General features: G+C 35.8%; 1 protein-coding gene across 1 annotated transcript; it reads left to right on the top strand.

The window, feature by feature from the left end:
• The first annotated feature begins 22 nt into the window (after window positions 1-22).
• Window positions 23-11,635, top strand: LOC149836908 (MACPF domain-containing protein NSL1-like). Its single transcript, XM_090005653.1, has 7 exons — window positions 23-1,070; window positions 3,626-3,864; window positions 5,062-5,257; window positions 8,948-9,025; window positions 9,118-9,301; window positions 9,914-10,080; window positions 10,738-11,635. Exons 1-7 carry the CDS (start codon window positions 792-794, stop codon window positions 11,428-11,430), a joined length of 1,836 nt encoding a protein of 611 aa, XP_089861779.1. The 5' UTR covers window positions 23-791; the 3' UTR covers window positions 11,431-11,635.
• The last annotated feature ends 10,345 nt before the right edge of the window (window positions 11,636-21,980 follow it).

The raw sequence follows: 21,980 nt of genomic DNA, 5'->3' as shown, positions 1-21,980 counted from the left end.
CTCATACCACCACCAACACGCCTGTGGGGGTGGCCCCCAATCCCACCACCCCTTTCTTTCTCTCACTGAGAACCCCCCAAATACCTAACTTCAATCCCTACAAACCTTCCAACCAAGACTCCACCCACAAACTCCCCACAATTCCCATCCCTCCCCCACAATATCTCAAGAGTGATCAATCCCAAAATCTCAAGAAGAAGAGGAAGAGTGAAGTTTTTCTCAAGAGTGGTCTCTCTCTCTCTCTCTCTCTCTCTCTCTCTCTCTCTCTCTCTCTCTCTCTCTCTCTCTCTCTCTCTCTCTTGCTGAATTTCACAAGACCATCATGATTTCTCCATCGAATTTCACCACCAAACCTCCTCCAAATTCCCCTCCTTGATGGTGAAAGACCACCTCTTCTCCCTCTCAAGTAACAAAAACCTTTCATTTCTCATTCAATTCTCATAATCCGAACAAAACCCGGTCATTTTCGATTTACAACTCATCATCTTTTCTTCTTTTTTTCTTTGAATCTTTATTGCGAAGTCTACAAATTAATCATTCATTCTCTTGTCAAATCATAACGACCGACTTCGATTTTTAATTCCATCTCTTCCTAGTACTCCTATAAAACTACGTCGTATCCACCTTGAAACACATAACCCAAACGAATCCAGATCACAGAGAACCAAAATCCTCACCACCATCATCGATTTTCTCCCAAATTCTCATAGTTTCATAACGCTCGATTCAATCCTATTCGATTTGATTGGATTTCAAAAAGTTGGTTGGGTGTTTTCCGTTTAAGCGTTGGAATGGGGAGGGAGAGAGAAGGAATGGCGGATGAAGGGAAGAGGAGGGCGGAGTTGGCAGCGGAGAGGGCGATAGCGGCACTGGGGATGGGCTACGACGTCTCCAACGACATCCGGCTGACCTACTGCAAGGGCGGAGGTCGCCTGATCGAGCTCGACGAGTCGCAGCCCCAGACGGTCCGCCTCCCCGATGGCATCTCCGTCTCCGGCGTCCCCAGTTCCATCAGGGCCGACAAGGGCGAGCGCCTCCGATTCAAGACCGACGTCCTCTCCTTCCAACAGGTTTCTCTTCTTCTTCTTCTTCTTCTTCTTCTTCTTAGTTGCTTTGCTTTCTCACTGGTTCGTTGAAAGTTTTTATGATGCCCTCACATTGCCCTCGTCTTTTCTATGAATGACAATAATGTCCTTTCCTTCCTCGTCCTGGGGATACTTTTGCCATTTTTAGTTTCTTTATCGTCAATCAATCAATCGTCCTGTAACCGATATAGTCACTAATCTCCTTCTCGGGAAAATATCGGCTATGAAAAATCTTGCCATATTTGAAAAAATCCAGTTTTATAAAAAAAAAAGTTTAAAATATACTGATGTATAAAAATATGAGAAACACAAGTATGAATCTGGTAAGGACAACTTGTGAAATGTCACCAAGTTGATGGGACGTCACAAGTTCGAAACCCACCGGTAGTGTCTCCCTTGCGGCAATGTTGTACTCTCCGGTGGGCAGGGGGATAGCAACCAGAGGTCAGTCAATGTGCAGTCGGTTCGAGGTGTTCCCTTGGAGTATCTAAAGAAAAAAACCTTTGTGGACAGTGAATCGTTATCTAAATAAAACAAGGTTCTTAATCGCACGGTGAGACCTATATAAAGTTTTCCTACAGTTAACGAAGTTCTCTCTTCAAAGTCCTCTTGACCCGTAGTTAAATTTTGATAATGCCCCTTTTGGATGGATTGAAGGTAGAGCTGCAAACGGATTAGATGCAGGCCGGATCCTGCCTGATCTGAATCTGAACCCAAACGTTATACAGTAGATTGGAATCGAAATCTGGATCCAGATCTGAATTAGATCAGATGATGAAGTTGAATCTGAATCCAAAATACGGTGGGTAATTGTATCTAGTTAAAGAGGACCAAAGATAATGTTTTTACATGTAAAAGATACAAATAGATCAGATCAGATTCAAAATGTTAATCCGAACCTGAAAATTATCCAATGGCTTAATCAGAATCCGCTGAAGGACATTTTGGATCTTGCTTTAAGAATCCATATCTGCAAATATAGTGTCTGATTCAGATCAGAGGTCCCACTGAATCCGATTCATTTGCAGCCGTAACTGAACGGTAATCATATGTTGAGCATACTCACAAATATATCACCCATATCTAGAAATGTTTTCACAGGCTGGCATTATGACCAAAAAACCATGATGCTTTTAAAATATCACTTATTTTGTAAATATAGTGTTTTTATCACATTATTAATGTGTTAAAAGACTTTTTCATAGAGTATGTTTTTTATATTTTTTATTTACACATATATATTGTATATGTTTTAAATTTTTATATACATACCAACATTTTTCCGAGATGTTCTCTAGTTTTTTCCAATTGTTTAAAATATTGTGAGTTTTTCTCTTGCCGATATTTTCCCCAGAATGAGATTGTGTCTATAGTAGCAGGGAGCATTCTGCAATAATGCACGAAAATAGAGATGTAAATGGTTCAGATTCAGATCTGATGTGGCCAATACCTGAATACCATATTTGACTGACCGCATGTTGGCTAAACGGATTCAAATTTGAATTCGGAGGGTGAGCGGTTCATACCAGATCTGCTCTTTTACATGTAAATGGATTCGGATATTTGTCGGATTTGGTAGCAAAAAATCAAAACAATATCTGCTTCCAATTATAATCAGATATAGTTTTGGCTTACAAATGCAGCTAAACATAATCAAATTCAGTCGGATATCGGATGAAATTCGATTCATTAACATCCCTGCATGAAAACATTGGCGTCTCTGTGGGCCCCATATCACACACAAGGAAAAATTGGAGTTATGCCTAGAGTTTCAAGCATGCAGAAACAGAGATGCTCTCATCATATATCATTGCATAACTTAAGAACATTGGTCATAAGGACCAGTGTTGTAAGTATTCTACTGTATATGTATCGTTACTTTTGGGTTTTGCGATACGATACACACTCGTATCACAATACGAGTGTGTATTGTACCCGTATCGGGTGTATCGTGCGATACACCCCTGTATCATGTTGTATCGCATGGATCCTCGAAAATTAAAGATTTATATCGAGGTAGAAATCATGCTTCACACTCCTCCAACAAAGATGAAATAAAATGATCCGGCATGGCAATTGAGCAATCAATTAATGAGTTAAAACCGATTGAAAATCGAGTGCAACAATTGCCATAATATTTTTGTTTATGTAATATGAAAGTATGTGTCTTTTGGCATGTTCTTAATTGCAAGATATTTAATATTTTGCATTGTTCTTGTGAGATATGCCTGCAATATTATCTATGATTCTATATTAGTTGATGTTTGATGATGTCTTATACGGTTCATAGAGACATAAATGCTTCATATATGATTTTATGGTTGTATTTTGTGCAAATCATCATTGTTTCATTTGATATGATTTTTTAAAAAAATTTGCTATTTTTTCTGGATTTTCTTAATTTTTTAGAAAAATTTTATTAAAAATTTACGATACGTTTACGACACGATACGGTGTTACTTTGAGCCCGACCGATATGGGTAATGATACGATACTTACAACCTTGATAAGGACTTCTGATTTTGTGTTGTTTCTTGCAGATGTCAGAGCAGTTCAATCAGTGGCTCTCTTTATCTGGCAAAATCCCCTCTGGTCTATTCAATGCTATGTTTGGATTCCATGGTTGCTGGAAAAAGGATGCATCTACTACAAAAAGCCTTGCCTTTGATGGGTGGTTCATAACACTTTATAATGTTGAGTTGGAGCGATCACATATTGTATTACAGGATCACATTAAACAGGAAGTTCCATCTACATGGGATCCTGCTGCATTAGCTAGGTAACAATCTTCAGTTCTTTCTGTATGTTATATGGTGATCAATTGATTATAATTGCATGTATGGAATGGTTTAGGCCATAATGAGCTGTAAGCATATATAATCAAAGAGAGGGCTTGTTGGAATCAGTTTGCTTTATATTACTACCAGATCAAATAGTGCTGGCTCAGTCAACAATACTATTCTGAAGTTAATATTGGCAAAGAATGTTCTCAGGGAAATTAAAAAGCAAATTTTCCCAGATTTTTTTAATCAGTTTCAGATCCATTTGTGCCATAAAAACATGTCATCAAATTGTCATATTAGTAGTTTATATATGAAAAAATTATTGGAAAAATTAACTTAATTCCTGCTATTTGAATGCACCCATTGAAAGTTTATGTTCTGTGCCTATAATCAGGGCCGGCATATTTAGAAACATGGATTCTCAAGCCCAGAGTTGTTCTACAAAAATACTTATCTACCATGTTGAACTCTTTGCACTTTCTGAGAAGTTATGGTTGATTGGAAGCATTACATATTTTAGTATTGCAATATCTATAAAGTAAGTAGGGAAGTAAGATCTAGTAAGAAGCAATGCATGCTTCAAAGAACGTAAATTATGGTAACTTGGTAAGGATTAAGCATCCGAATAAAGTAAAGGGAGTGCTTAGAAGTAGGTAGACAAATGAAAGACTGGAATTGCATTGCTGTGGAACTTTCCTGGGATCAATTTGATTTGGTGAAAAACAAATATGGAAGTAAATTCTCATGGCTCTATGAGGTATCGGCTGTTGCTCTTTATTGTTAATTTCTACAAACTGCCACTAAAGGCTCTTTTTTTTGTATGATGCATGCCGATCGAGCGGCGTATGTTCATCCACACCCCATCTATATATATATATATATATATATATGAGAGAGAGAGAGAGAGAGAACAAACCCAACTTAGGATACCATGCCCAATATTTTTATTAGGCATTCATGCTAAAGTTATGATTGTATCTTGTAATTACTGTCCTATTATATAAAGGGCTAGGGCCTACTCTAGTACTAAGACTCTCTGTAGAAAAGCACTGCCAGCATGTTGCTCTATGCTCCTTATGCTCCACTTTATGTCTTTCTTAGGCTTTTAATTGTTCATAGTTCATACTCATAGAGATATTTCGGTATTCTCAATTCCTGTGTAGCTCTTTCAGTTAGTCAGTTTATTTGTCCAGGTTTATAGAGAAATACGGTACTCATGTTATAGTGGGTGTGAAGATGGGTGGTAAAGATGTGATTCACATCAAGCAGCAGCACCGCGCTTCCCTTCAGCCAGTTCATATCCAGAATCTGTTAAAGAAGTTGGCAGATGACAGATTTGCAGACGGCGAAACACCCTCCGTTCTGGACCCTGAGGAATCACCAGGAAAGGTAGATTTGTTGCTAAAAATCATATTAAGCATGTAAAGTCACATATAAAAATGTCAACTCTGCAGACGGTGCATGTCTAATTTATCTCTTTAGCTGACAAGGTGTGTTTGTTAAATGTTTATGAATTAATTGGAGCATCAAATAGTCTCATTTGCATTGGTTTTTTACTTCCTTTGAATGGGAAAGACCCTCTTATTAATTTTGCAGTTGAGTCTAGCTTTGAGAATTCAAATAGACTAGTATTCCTTGAGAACGTTTTCTTGCTTTGGTACGTACATCTTTGTACCAGATATGCCTTCTCTTGCTCTTCATTCTTGTTGAAATATTGATTCATGGTTGTCCCTAGGAACAATATTTGGCATGTTTTCTAGGAAAAGACAAAGGAAAAATAAAAAATGTCATGGCAAAACTTAATCCTAGATATTGAGTTTGAAAGAAAAAAGTATATAGATTGGATTCGTTCTAGGGATGCATCAATATGTGATTGCTTTCTGACGCAGAGCATTTGGCTATTAGCAAGAAGCAGGAGAGTGATCCATCTTTGAAGATCCGATCCGAGAAGTCTTACCCCAGAAGATCCAAGCCCAATTCGATCCGTTTGTGTCCAAATGGATCTTAGGGGCATTTTGGTCATTTTATATGATTTAATTTTCTGAGATTTTTGTTTCATCCATCTCAAAAAATTCTTTTTGATATGTTGTTCTATTTTTTGTGACTTTGGAATCACTCAAAAATATTTGTATTTTTTTTTTTTTGTAGGTGTCGGATTCTATGGATCCAGATAGTTCTAGTGTCTGTTAGGATCTATTTGTGGCGCTAGAGGGTGTAAGGGTTAAAAGGATAGTTTTATATTTTATTCTAACCATGGATCTGGATATTGAATCCAATTTTGTTTTGAACATTAGAGGTCCAATCCATCAAAGTTGGAGCCCTCCTATTGGCCAACTCTTTTAGAGTGCCATTGGCCAAAGTGTGAGATGGCCACTTTAGGGTCAAATCAAATCGAGCCACCTCACTGCTCATCTTCATTTGGCCTCTTGGAGGTGTCGCCCAAGGAGGATTATCCTTTCACTCTTGGTAGCTCTCTATTGGTCAGCCAAGAGGAGATTAAGACCAAAATTTCAAAATATGGCCCTTTATTGGCCTCTTAGGAGGTAGCCTCTCAAGGGACCAATGGGAGCCACAATCACTTTCTTCCCTCTTTAAAATAGTTTCAGAAAATTGCAGGGGAGTCTTTTTTCATCTTCGAAAAGTTTTGAAAAAGTTTTGAGAAGAAACTTGGAGAAAGAATAGGCGATTTTTGTGTTTTGAGCTAAACTTGGAGTATTCAAGCTTGGAGGAGCCGAGTAGGATGCCTTCTATCCTCGTTGTATCGTGTTGGACGTGAAGAGTGTCCACCATTGCTTTTCGAATTGCACCATGACTGTTGTTCGTGACCCATAGTGATGTGTATGTCCCTTGGTGGCAGTTTTAGATTTCACTTCTTATCTTGTGACTATTAGAATTGAATGAACGTGTTTGTGACTTGAACCGGCCAATTTTCGTCTCCATCGGTTTGGCTACAAACCGTTTGCTTTCTTAAACTTGTGTTATGAATGTTGTTATTGCTTCTTGAATCTGGCATTTCATTGTTAGAGTTGGATTATGTTTGCACCATATTTGAAATCAGTTTGTCTTTGAAAGAATTCAGATTTGTGAAACTATTTTTTGAAATCTTGTGTGGTTGAATATCTTTCATGTTTGAGGATAGCATTGTCTAACCAGAGCTGGGTTTCAGATGAAGGGCTGTTGAAAATTAGAGAAATCACCATTAGAAGTGTATTTTCCATGCAAGTCAAACTTTAATCACCCAAAAATTAAAATCGAAAATAAAAACTTGTGCATTTGTGTTTGATGTGCGTTTCTGCATTCTGCATTCTGCATTCTGGTCCGTCTGACCCAGTCCCAGTAATCGGAGTGTATCTCCTTAGATATAGGTATGTTTTATGCGTGCTTAGATTTGTTGGAAAGCTGAAGAACTCCGCGATATTTTTCGTGTTCGGTCCGCCAATAGATTCTGTCTTCACATTCACTGAAAATGGACCTGAAGAGAGTACAGTCATTTGGGTGACTGTATTTCTGGTGTGTCAGTTAGACCTGTTATTCATATCATATCTTGGCACCTCAATATCGAAAAATTACGATTTTTGATTCGTTGAAAAGATATTTTTGTTGGCTACGTTTTCTCTGTTGAACATTTTTTCAAATTTTGCGACCTACTGAGGCGAATTCTAGTAGTATCAGTCACTGTCATATTTCTGAAATTTCACTTTGACTGCTTTCGCAATAGATTTTAGTTTCGATGTCTTGGTCACGAACCGACTCGTTGTCGGTCTGCACCATTTTCCAAAAGAGCATGAGTTTTAATTACAAAACCAGCTTCCACATTTGTAATTCTTAAAAAGATGTGCAGACATTTTTGGAGATTTTATTTCAAAAACTTGTACTGTTGTGTAGTTGTACTACTTTAGGCTTGTAGTTACTGATCTAGATGGACCTTGTGCTATTATGTTATGAATGATTTGAGCCACTATATCAGTAACTAGAGATCTGATATATGGAAGGGAAAAATTAAAGACATGTAAAAGTGGATTGTACATGTGATGGATAATTATTTTAAATAAAATTTCTAAACATAAAAAATAATAATCATTGACACAATTTGCTGATGCCAACTGAGATTTTTTGGCTTGGCCAAGGGAAAACGCACACCCCTTGCTCCCTGTACACCCATCTTCAACCTTGCGGCTAGGGATGACCTCTGTGGGATTTGAGCTTTTGATGTCCCCTCAACTTGGTGATGTTCACAAGTTGCTTCTATCAGATGAGTGGAGTGTTTTATCCTTGTAGTCTAGCTGGATATAGATTTTAATAAAGGAAAGATTTTTTTTCTTTTTCTGTTTCTACTTTCTAGTGTCGAGTTTTTCATAGGCTGCAAGTTATTTTGGCTTTTGTTGCAGAAAGAAAAAAGGGGTTGAAAGAAAAAAAAAGTCCAGAATTTGAATATCTTGTGATGACAGATCAGAACTATTCTGTATAGGGAGTTTGAGGACAGTTCTTGGTTGTAAGTTTGTTATGGTATCGCATTGTGATAGCTGAATTGCCCTAGGCATGTCCATGAGTTCCATAACCATTATCTGTGAAAAAACTAGGTATATTATGGATCGATGACCACTTTATTTGGAGAAAGCAAACTACAAAAAAGTTGATACTGAAGATTTCTTTAGACAAACAACAGATAGAAAAAGCTCTTAAAGAATGACATGATTTTTTTATACGCAAGCAACTCGTTCACTAGTTGTCGTCAACCAAAAATTGAGTGAAGTAATAGTACTCCGTTCCCTTTATTGCATTACTAGTTTGGCATCTCTCTCTCTCTCTCTCTCTCTCTCTCTCTCTCTCTCTCTCTCTCTCTCTCTCTCTCTCTCTCTCTCTCTCTCTCTCCTCCAGTTCTGGCTTTATAATGACTAGTTCATGCTGCATAAACATTCTTTAGCCTTGTCTTTTATGCCACTTCCACAGCTCTTTGTTTTGAATAAGCTCATTTCTATTTAGCTTTTTTGGTTATTGGTTCAATCTCAATTTTCATATGTTTTTATAGCTTTGGTAACCAAACAGACAGATCACTTTTGTGGTTCCATTTTTTTTTAGGATCCTCGGTTGGCTATCCGTGAACATCGTGTAACATTCTCAAGTTCTGTTAGTACAGTATCTCGTGTAAAAAAGGAGGTATTTTCTTTTGTTCCGGCACTTCAAACTTCACTTGTAACAGAAAAAACTTTGATGCTGATGGTACTTCTCGGCCTAATCATGTTATGCAGGAGGTAGTAAGCATTTGCATCAGAAGAGGTGGTATAGATACTGGTCAAGGACATGGTCAATGGTTGGCTACAGTTCCACTGGCTCCTGATGCAATTTCTATGTCATTGGTGCCTATAACATCTCTCTTAAATGGCATCCCTGGAAGTGGATTTCTGATTCATGCAGTGAATCTCTACTTACGATGTAAGAGATTAGTATGTTACTCGGTTGAAGTTCTTGTAGTTGCATTTCTTTATCCCTAAAAAACTCAAGGTTGAAAAAAGGATGACCCTCATTTCTCACAATCTATCAAATGAGTAGTTGCCTGCATGAACATCCGAGTCCATCCATGGTCCCTAGGTACAATTATGTGCAACTTGGGATAAATAGGCATTCAGTGATCCAAGGATTTAGAGAACTTAGAAACATGTATTTTTTCATGAACTTATAGGTTCTTGTCAAAAGGATGCTTTCATCGTAAATTTCTGCATCTTATTAAAAAATATCATGTTTCATTAGTCAAGTTCTTTTCTTCTGCCATATGTTTAAAAATCAGGCATTTTCTTTCATATTTTGGAATAGAGTTGTCTTATTTCAATAGTATATCCAATTCCCAATTTCACGAAGAACTGATTTTTTTTACTCAAGCCATAGCTTCATTTTATTTTCATAGGCAGCCACAACGTTTAATGAGACTGTAGCTTGAACTTCTATTTATTATGATAAGTTTTCCCAGATGGAAAGATCAACCTTTAACTGAATATAGCAGCAAAATGAGCTAAGAGAAGCTGTTGACTTTGATTTATCTGGTTTCAGATAAGCCCGCAATAGAAGAACTCCATAACTTTTTGGAATATCAGCTTCCCAGGCAATGGGCTCCTGTATATGCTGACCACTCACTTGTACTACAACGCAAGAAGACACGCTCTTCAAAGCTCCAATTTTCAATTATGGATCCAACACTCTATGTGAACACTACTGTAGTAAGTGCCTTTCACTGTCTAAACTCGCACTCAGACCTTTCATTAACTTTTTATTTCTAGTCAATATGCTGCCATGTTAAGAGTCAGAGCAATTACTTCTATAGGCCATCACAATGACTTTATTTGACAATTTGACAAGTTCCTTATACCGAAGGAACAAGGCATTCATGGAGAACCTTGGAGACAATCCTTATAGATCACGGAAATGCAATAATGTATGTTCGTCTCTATACATAATGTGCACACTAAAGTTTCACATCAATATATTATGTATACTCATGTCTGCACAATAAATAATAAGGTGTATCTCATCTCAGTAGTATCATCATTTATGATTACAGCCATCTTCAACTTTCAACTGTTATTTGGAGTATTCTTATATGTAACATTTTGCACCTCTTCTAAATGGTCATTAGATGTCACAAGGGGAACTATTGGTCTTGGCACTCCTTCAGGCTTATTTTCCTTTTTCTTTTCCTCGTGTACGTGTGTGTGTGTGTGTGTGTGTGCTTGCATTGTGAAAGTGTGTGCGTGTGCATGTGCATTACTAAACTAAAATCCATTATATCAGAATAGAACGATTGTACAATGAGTCTTTTCAGTGTAGGTGTGTTGTTTTACATTTCTGATCAATGAAAGTAAAACCATCACTTGTAGGTCTACTCTGGTAAGAAACCTGTGACTGGAATTCGTCTCTTCCTAGAAGGGAAGAAGCAAAACAGGCTCGCTATTCATCTCCAGCACCTTTCCTCGCTCCCTGGGATCTTCCATATATCTGACGAGCTTGCCTATGAAACTGAAATCTGCAAGAACCGCCACTACTATGAACCAGTCAGGTGGAGGATTTTCTCACGAGTGTGTACTGCTCCTGTAGATTGCAGTGGAGCTCTCATGGATGATACAGCTTGCGTAGTCACACAAGCAAGCTTTCATGTGGCGGAAGTTAACATGAAGAAGGTCCTCTTCCTTAAGCTTGGATTTTCAATGGTGGCAGATGCTAGGATTCGGCGATCGGAGTGGGATGGAGCATCAAGTCTGACTCATAAATCAGGTGTCTTTTCCACATTGATAAGCACGCGCCTCGGCTTCAGCCAGGTGCCAGTGGCAGCAGTAGAGAAGGTGGACATGAATTCAGCAATTTTTAATGCTGGTCCACCAGTTCCTGCAAAAGCACCAAAGATGCTGAGGTTTGTGGACACAACAGAGGTTGCAAGGGGTCCAGAGCACTCCCCAGGATACTGGGTAGTGACAGGAGCAAAGCTGTGTGTGGAAGGTGGTAAGATAGCACTGCACGCGAAGTACTCGTTATTAACTATATATGATGATGACAGTGCATATCCAGAAACATAGTAATGGCCAGAAGATGAATCATTTGATTCAGAATTTGAAGTATACTGATGCTCAAGCTATGATCATAAGGACAATTGGAATATTTGCATGGAGTGCCAAACACCTGTAGATTATGGGCTTTTCTTTTGATGTCTGTACAATTGTTTGAGGCGTTTGGACTGATTTTTTCAGAAATTTAGCAATGGCTCTGCTGGCTTGATTTTTATTGGAAGTTAAAGAAGGTTTTGAAGAGTCAGTGCTGGAGTCTATCGCAAATAATCCATTTTCATTCGAGTTGTATAGATATGTTTTTTGTTTCATTTTCTGCTTATTTCTTTCAAGAAATCTCCAGTCATCTTGGAAAAGGAAAAAGATGGGACAATTTCCTCCTGTATGTGTGAAATTATTGCTGAATTATCCCAAGTCTCCCTTTTTAAGTACCTGTGCAACTCAAAGTTGCTTGCTTAACATACACGTGAGGTTCACATACACAAATTCTTATGTCACCACAGGGACACACGATAAGTGGACACGTGGACACGTTAATTATAACATGCTCAAACAATTTTTAAAATTTTTTTAATAGCTATTGGTAATATTCTTCAATAATAAATATATTCTTACGCATTCGTCTCATATCCATATCAAATCCGCATGTGTTGTCTCCTTGTCACGAGGAGAGAGAGAGAGAGAGTAACTTTTGGGTAGGATATACATGCATATTAACACGTATACCACAAATTTATATGATTATGTGCCCTCGCTGATTTAATTTTGACGTACTTTATTTATCACCAATGATGAGATAATTTTACATGATACATTGACATTTTTATAAAAGATATGTTTAATTATCACCAATGATGTGCTAGACAAGATAGCATGAGTTGTCAATAAGACGATTCTGGTTCATAAAACTTGGTAGCTAATATTTCATGAACATAGTGGTCAGCAAATGTTTGGTCCCCCACTTTGGTATGTTTTGCAGTAATCAATTGTGATTTAGATCCAAACTTATGCCCTATGAATTGCCAGGCAATGCCTCAACGAAAATTGAAAAATATAGCCTAAGGGGACTTGGCATAGAGGGGGGTGAGGCCTTGGTCGCTAGACTAGTAGTCAAGGTTCGATTCTTATGGGCGTCTTCTCTCTACACAAGCGGCCAACCTAAGCCCCAAGTATAGGGGTGGGGTGGTTCTAGCTTCGGAGTTTTACGCCACCGGCATAACGACCATAAGTATGGCAGGCTGAGCTAGCACGGCCAGGTCTTCATGCAGGCTGCAGTTTCTTCGAGTTATAAATAAAAAAATTAACAAATATAATGAGCCATCTACGATATGAACTTAGTGAGGTGTTAGGCCTACTGGGACGCACATGTATCTGACTCTATTTGCCTCGTCTGAGGCAATTGCAAATAAACTATAGCTAACCTATACCTAACTTGATTCCACCACTCTCTTGCCCTAAACGAAAGGGGGAAAAAAATGATGCTCCTTAAGATAACATGATAGTTTATCAAGTGGTTTGCCTGGACTTACCCAAAAGCTTCCAAAAGCTTATAAAGCTTGATTACTTAGTTGTCAAAATTGGGTACAAGGTATTGGTATTGGTATGATAAGGCTTAAAAATTTTCAGGTATGTATTTATTTGATACGACTCAGAAAAATAAGTAAACTTTGATACTGTTTCTGAAAGAATTAGCACAAGTTTCTAAAAGTTGTTATGAAGCATATATTTTCATAGATATACCTACATATTAAAATAATTAAACATACATATGTAATCAATCATTATTTCATGATATTTTTTTTTATAAATCATAATATTTAAGTCTTAATGAAATTAGTGTCTCTACAATGAAATTATTGCTTGTATGCAGAGATGTTAACAGAAAGCATTTATGATGTAATAGAAATGTGTGTTCTAGTAAGATAGTACATGTTTTTTCAAGTAACTGGGATGAGTTTCTTAAACATTTGATACCTATGTTTTTTTTAATTTCTAAGGCGAGTTTGATACCAACATCCGGTACTAGTACGCCTGATACGCAATATATTAAGGTATATCTAGTACCAATGTAACTATGCTTTGAAAACATAAAACCATGCGTTTTTCTTGATGCATTTGAAACTTTATCTGATTTTAGGGGATAAAAGCTATTTTTTAATGTAAAGAAATTTTTTGTTGATGATGAAAATTAACATTTCGTACTAGAACAATTATATTTAAAAAAAATGCATTCCATAATAATGCGTAAATATATAGTGAGTGGTATTGGCTAAAAAGGCCAGTTTTTTTTTTTTTTTTTTTAGCAAAAAGGCCAAGAAAGTTGAATTTAAGTAGAAGGTTCAGGACACCAACGGGGGCTCTGGTCTGAAAGGAACAGTTAGTGCATGCCACCTTGGGACTGGTAGAGGTCTGCCTAACCTCAGCTTTTTTTATCAAAAAAACCTAGAAGGTTCTGAACCTAAATTTGGGTTTTTCAAAGACAAGCTCAATCTTAAGGAGATTGGCTTGAGAGGCTTGTCAAGGAGAAGACCCAAGACCCAGGGACGTCCCATGAACAGCACGCAGAGTTCTCATATTCAGTCGAAGGATCAAAGAGGACATGTCTTGTAGAAGCTCATGTATGAGGACTCAAAGAGTCCCTCGCTCATTCAATAATAATGAAAGAATCCTCAAGGTTAAAGAGTCATGTATCCAAAAGAACTCTTCCTAATGCTGGACTTGTACATAATATTATAAATAAATAAAGGCAATCTCCTTCTCTAATGCGAGAAAGAGAGAGATAATTTGTGGACGTAGGACATTAAGACCAAACCACGTTAAATCTTTGTGTTTTCTATGTGGATGCGTGGTGTGTGCGTTCCTCTTCCTCGTAGGTGTGCACCAATGTGTTTTGAAACTCTATACATATAAGCATGAATAATTACAAACATATAATTTTATTTTTACAAGACAAGATGGCTATTGACAAACTTATCATCATCTACGTTACATAAGATAGTGAATACATTTATTTTTTGGAAAATGATCATACTGTACAACAAAATGTAGTGTTTTAAAAAATGTCCAGCAATTTACCAAATCCATTGAATGGACAATAACGTAGGTTTTCAATTTTTTTTTTTTTTGATACTTTTACCTCTCATAAATGCGAATTTTCGGTTTTCGTGCATCATTACGTTAAAATAATACACCCGCAGAACTCGTCAACAAAATCGCAACAAAGGTTGCAATATTCTAAAAAAGATTATGAAATTTCAAAAAAATTGTAAAACTCATGAGGAGTTTCACATGATCACCTCCGAAAATCATAAAATTTCTGAAAGTCCGATAATTGTGAAATTGTGGACGAGTATTGCAAGGCACGTTGCAAAAATTTGTTCAAGTGTTGTGAAAGTTTGTACCTTGCAAAATTCTGAATGAGTATCACATAAAGTATTGTAAAATTTCAAAATATTTGCAAAAGTCTTATATTGCAAAAATTGTGATATCGCAAATCATGTTGCAAAAATACATTTAAATGTTGTGTTGTTAGTTACCTCCTTCAATTTTGGACATTTTAATGTGTTTCTATTGCATTGTCTATTTTATTGTGTTATTATTGTTTTTGTGTTTAATTGTCTCATTTTGAATATAAAAAATTGTCTACCTATGGCACTTATTTGAATTATAGTAGTATCCCTCTTGTTATCGTAGAAATTAAGTTTTTTATTACGAGATGGCACTAAAGAAGATAAAAAATACATAATTTACACCTATCATCACAAAGAAGTAAAATAACACTAAACCTGAGCTTGAAGAATCTCTAGGATTTGACGGTTATGTGGTGTTTCATGAGACACTTCTTGACACATACAATAGCTTGTCACTCCGATAGAGAGGGATCTTGCTCCAATACCAAAAATCTGGTTGTCAGATCTTATCCACCAAAAATACAACATCAACGATATGCAACATAGAAATTTGCGCTCATCCAATCCAAGAAATTGTATGCACTTCCAACAAATTAGTTGCTAAAGACCCACAAGTCTTACTGATTTTGCAAGAAAAGTTGATGATGTTGCGACTAAATATTTGTTTTTGATCCCAAAAGCATCGAAGAAGGGAGAGGGTGACTCATTGATGAAAATTTTTAAGTCATTGGCTCAAAGTGAGATTGTTGTCAACCTCAATACTCGGCTTGAATAAGATGGAAATATGACCACTTATAGTGGCAGTGACGAGATGGAGATAGAGGCAGTTCTTCAGGTTATGCATGAATTGAATGAGAGTAGGGTCTCATATGTGGAGGAGAGTGAGGTTGGGTCACTCAGTAAACATGAAACAAATATCACAGAAAAAAAATATGATCAACAACATGGTGTACCTATGTAAAATTTAATGGTTCGCCTAATCCCAAGTATTGCATATACAAAAAGACATATATTTAATCATACTTATACCATTTATATATCAAGTGAATGGTCTTTAGTAGATTGCGTCCTTCTGACATTTTTTACTGTGAAAACTATTAAGTCTCAATATGAATCTTTCTAAGTATTGCATTAAATAGGTAAATACACTCGTGTTATTTTTAAAAGAATTCACATACAATCAGAATAAACAAACACTCGTAAAAACTTGTAATATACTTACTTCACTAACCAACAAAGTTTCCTAAAAAAATAATAGCACTTTACTATATTTTGACTTCGTTAGAATAACATCTTCAGTCTTAACCATCACAATTGTATATGGTGACTGGTCTTTGACTCCTTTGCTTACACCGCATTTAGACATTACGAACTACCTATGATTTAAATAGCTTACATTATACTTTGCAGACAATAGAAAATGAAGCATTTAATTGAAAAAATATTATGTCAACTACAAAGAAGCATGTCATCGACTACTTTTAAAATGCATTGAATACTCACATATTACTTCATAACTGGGTTTACGCCTGTTGTTGCCAAGCTAGTTGATGATGCATAAATTATACATTTTCTTAATATATTTTCACTACATAAATGCATCATCTATAGGTTTAAGGTCCACACTTAGATGCATATTGATGTTAGGAAGCTATGGTTCGAATTTCATCAAAATCAGACTTAAAATGAAGAAGTTATTGCATTTACAGTGTAGTGGGTCATATTTCGGATCCAAACCACTCATCTGGACTTTGGATCTGGGCCAAAACACATGTAGATCCACTCCATCAGTCATTCACGTTTTCTATAAAATATTTTCTAAAAAAACCCTATCAAAAGAGGCACCCAGACATAATTTAGTTTTTAATCCTTTTTCTGGAAAACTTAGAAAACAAGGCTATCGTTTAAATAGAAGATGACGCCCCAATGGAAAGTTGTCTTTGCTTAGTTTTTCGTGCCCTAGGGGCACAAATCTTGGTCCAGCCACCTTTCTCCCCAATCATATCATGCCATTTCCATTGGAGCTTGGAGTTTTGCTTGAGATTCAAGCATTCCTTCTTGTCTTTCCTACATATATTTTCATTTCTTTTCCTCCCTGTTGGAGATTCACCATGTTTGTTGTATTTTGCAGGTCTAGCAGAGGTTGAAGACACTTTTTCTTGCGTGGAAGTGTGATACACTCCAACAAGAAGGATCAACTCTACCTCCATCCAATCTTCTACGCCACCCGATCGAGAATCAGTTCCTTCTCCGCCCTCGGTGGACTTCAAACGTGGTGCAGCTGCAAAGTAGAGTTCCATGGTGTTATTTTAGCATCAATGAGGTCCCTCGTGGTGCGAAACTTTGGCAAAATCCGCTCTTTCTACCTCCCCATTCGTCGGATCGCCCTTGAGGTAAGATCTTCTCATCCCTTGCTTCTAGTTAAAACCCAACGTGTGTGTGTGCTGTGTTGTTTTATTTTATGTATGTGTGTTGTGTGTTTTTAGTCTTTTCAGCCTTAGTTTAGGAGTGAGTGTGCAGAAACCAGCACTTAGGATCTAGATAATGTTCAATTGTTTTAGGCGTTTTTAGATTTGTAAATTCAATTGCCGATTAATCATGTTTCTGGTTTTTATGTGTGTCATCCAGCCGGCTGTAGTATGCTTTGTTTTAATATTAGTTTGATGATAATTTAGGCTAAACTAGTTAGGTGCTGTATAGATTAAGTAGTTTTAATATTTTTACTGTTACTGTAATTATACTTTGGTTTTAGGTTAGCCGATTATAGTAGAATTCTGTTTTAGCATTTTTTTTTGTGTTTAATTTACAGCATAATAGTTAGAATAGTTTTGGTGTTTCATAGTTTTAAAAAGTACAAATTTAATCGTGTAGTAGGTAGTTTAATTCAGATTTGTGATTTGGGTCATGGAGTTAGTTTAATTTAATTTTATCTTGTAGAAGTGAGGTAGTATTTTATTTCATTGTATTTTTGTTTAAATTCGGTATGTAGCAGTATGATAGATTCCTGTTTGATGTGTTTGATAGTAGCTTTAGTTATAGGTTAATTAGAGTAATTACATTTCTTGATTTTCGTTTTAGCTAATTTAATATTAACTTAGTATGTCGATTTTTGGTGTAGTGCTTAAATTAATAGATTTTCCCAATTCGTGTTTTAGTAGTCATTTTCATGTTAGTTTGGTATTGTCGAGTTTATGTAATGTCTTAATTAGTTTGTTCATCCAATTCGTGATTTAGGTATTTCACATTCTTTGCATTAGCTGTATATACATTAATTTAGTTAGATTAATGTTAGATTAATTTAGTTAGTTAATTAGTTTTACATTTTAGATAAGGGGCAATAAGGTCTTTGTGATTGAAAACCGTTTTTGGTAATTGACACCTCTCCCAATTCGTGGAGTGTATTTAAAGAAAGCTATAAGGATTTTCACCCAGCTTAAGATTAAATGAATTATCTTTTCAAATGTGGAAACCCCCTTTGAATTTCAAATGACTTCCTAAAGGTGTTTACACGATTTTGGGGCAAGAGTTGACATGTTACATTTTCTTTTAAAGCCAACCAAAAACGTGTGTGATGTTTTGGGAAATGTTTTCAGAAAGGACCTATTGCTTTTAAAGAAAGATTAAAAACGTGTGGGGTCCATTAGCTGGACGGTTTTTGAAGAATAAGCTTTCCAAATGAGCTATTAAGGCAAGAATGGAAGAGGTGTTCATTGCCAAATTTGTGGATTCTCATATTTATAGCCTTCTTTGCTAATTTCCTATTTTGACATAGTGTAGATAGAACATGATTAATTTAGTTAGGATTAGTCTTAGATTAGGTTTGACAAAATCGTGTGGTAGGTTTAGGAAAGTCCATTTAATGTATTATGTCTTCATTAATATTAGTTGATATTCCATATAATTGTTTAATTTAGCTAGATCATGTTTTAGGTTTAATTCTTTCAACTACCGATTTTAGTTTAGAGTCTTAATTGTTAAGTTTTAGTGTAATTATTAACTTTAGTTAGCCTAACGAACCCTAGCTAACCTTAATTAGTTTTTAACCCTAGGTAGATGAAACCGCCCCCCAGCTAACCCTAACAGTACCCTAACTAACTCTTAGGTAAGTATTAAACCCTAGTTAATATCTAATCTTAGTTAGTAGTTAACCATAGTTAGTATCTAACCTTAGTTGACTTAACTCTAGGTAGTTAATTAACCCTATCTAACCTTAGTTAGTTATTTGACCCTAGTTAATATTAGTTAGCTACTAACCCTGGTTAAACTAATGTTAGATTGATGTTAGCATTCAAGTAGTTTTAGAATTAATACTAGACTAGTTAGTTAATTAGTTAGTTTAGGGTAGATAGAATATATTAGGATTAATTAAGTTCATTCATTTAGATATCTTAGTTAGAATCACTACTTAGTTTAGAATAGATTAGCCTTAGTGACGTGTTTAGATTAGGTTTAGTTTTAGTTTGTTTAAGTCATTTCCATTTTTTTTATAATTAGTTTAATTGTTGCCCTATTTCTGTAGTTAACAGTAGTTTAGATTAATTAGGACTGTTTTTGCAGTTGCTTTAATGATAAGATGTGATTAGTGGATGTAAACAAATGAATAGTGCACTGATGTCAAAATCAGAATTTTACCGTATCGTGCACTCGTCATTTTATGTGGAATTTTTTGGAGTTTTCTGGAAATTTTTGTTCTATTCTCTAAATCTGTGTGTTCACTGTCAGCAGACCAAAATTCAGCTCATTTCAAGTTGATTTGGTCTGACTTTTAAGCATTTTCCAAAAACAGCTTTTTCGGGATTTTCAATTTCGGGTCATGCGATTTCCAGATTTATCCTGATTTTAAAACCCTTATATCTGGAGTTCCAGAAAGAATTTTTCAAATCCGTAAAAACTTTCATATTTTTGAAACTGTCAAGAATAAAACAGAAGTTATTTAGTGAATTTTGGAATTCGTTTGACCCTTTAAATCATCTGTTTGTGAAAAGTTGTCAGAATCCACTTTTGTATTGCTTAGGGACAAAACAATCGTTTAGTTAATTATTTGATTTAACGTAGTTTTTAGAATTTTCTAACATGTAGTTAGTGAATTAGATGTAGTTAGACTAATTAGGATTGATTTGTTTAGTTAGTTTTGTTAGAAATTGCATTTTCAGTTTTTTGTAATTGTTCAAGTGTAGTTTAATTTATTTGTTAGTTTATAAATAATTAGATTGTAATTTAGATTTAATTATGAATTGTTACTAACTTCTTATGTTTATTTTTGTAGGTTGATAAGTTAGAAACCAAGATTTACAGGTGTATTTCAAATATGAAGTGCAACTGCACATGTGGTGAAAAGACAAATTTACCCCTGACGATCTGGAGGAGACTTAGATGCCTGCTTTAGTTCATTTTCGTGTTTTTAGATTGTTATTTAATTCAAATTATAATATTGACATAGTTGTAAAACTTTGTGATATTAATAAATTGTTATTTTAGATTTAATTCAGAATGTATCCCGTTCCCTGTGAATTCGACTCGTACTCGCCACTTCTGTGGAAAGTCGATTTTTATTATCTTTTGGTTGACGATTTTCCAAGTATTTTTAATGAAAATATCTTTTAAAAATATCGTTGCAAAAAACACAACCACTGGTGACATACACTGCACTTGTATGACACTACCTCATTGTATTTTGTTCTCCATTTCTTCACTTTAGGTCACTTTGCTTTCTTAGTTGGTGCTAGTGGTAAGACGAGAATAAGGGTCAGATAAAATGAATAAGTACCATATGCAGCTTGATACAATTCAACTGTATAGAACCTGTCGTAGTAATCATCTAGAAGATTGCTTTCATACAAAACGCATGTGATGACATGATCACAACGAATCTCACTAACCGACCACTCTTAATAAGAGCATTTCATACTCTCAAAATCAACATTGTAGTCGTGTTGCCGGTCATGAGCTTCATAAAGATGGTGGAGGCAATACATTACTTGCATGCGTAGCTTTTGTGCTTCTATCTAACGCTCTTTAATCTGTGTAATTACCTCAGACACCACAATGCCAGACATTTTCTTCCTATTAGTCCTTATTTTTTCTTACAGTTTCATCAACATTACACGAAACTTCTCAATAAGTGGGATTAAAGGCTTGTCACGTATGAGGAGAATTCATGAATTAAAGCACTCTCCTATATTAGAGGTTAAACACACATACTTTCTAGCAAAAAAATGATTGGTAGCTCAATGTATCATTTTTACCTTATCAATAATATATTCAGATATTTTTCCACTTTGCCCATGGATCTTTAAAATATATAAATGACATTATCGTCTCGTGGGTCCTTTGGCGGCGCTTCACCAGTATGTACTAAGTGGTGCATCAAATTTCTTCAAAAAGTTATCAGTCAGGTGCTTCTTGCAATATCTACAATGACAGTTACACCATGTGCGAGGAACAACATACATAAATTGTTTGTGCCTATCTAAGATAACTGTCAATTGTTTTTTAGCCTTGGAGTTATCATTGTCATAGATATCTATTTAGTTCTTTATATACCCTCAAAACCATTTTCATGACAGTTCTACCAGTACATTTTGAAATCAGGGTATCTTGTGGCATTAACCAAGGGGGGGGATCCTCTTATGTGGTAGGAGCAGTTAATGCAGTCACCTTGTGTTGGGATGTTGCAAGTTCAAATCCCAATAGCATGGTTGTATACTAACCCAAGTTTGCTTATAAAAAAAAAGGTATAGTTCTTAGCCGTAAGCACCAGTCCGAGACTGAGAAAAGGTGCCAAAATTCAGGGTCTGGATCCATATATGAATCAAATTTGTCCAATCTGATACAAAAAAAAATTTGCTTCGAATCCAAAAGATCAAATTAAATAAGTCAGGATCCCATCTAAATATGCATTTGGATCTTATTTTTGTATGGTAATTGATAGCTTATACGAATATATCCGTGTCAAGTTGGATCAGTTCCAATGATTGGAACATGCATTCAAGTAGTGCCTCTATATGATATGTCCAACCAAACTGGCATCCAGTTATGGCGCAAATGTATCGGATTGGTTTTGGAATTTCGAATTGAATCTGACACATTATTCGTGAATGTGGCCTTTCTTATTGGATCCAGAATTATCATTTAAAATTATAATCTGGATTC

This window comes from Nuphar pumila, chromosome 5 (genome assembly GCF_984573655.1).
Source record: "Nuphar pumila chromosome 5, dmNupPumi1.hap1.1, whole genome shotgun sequence".
Classification (NCBI taxonomy): Eukaryota; Viridiplantae; Streptophyta; class Magnoliopsida; order Nymphaeales; family Nymphaeaceae; genus Nuphar; species Nuphar pumila.
The sequence above is the reverse complement of the archived record's forward strand: the minus strand, read 5'-3'. Positions and strand labels throughout refer to the sequence as shown.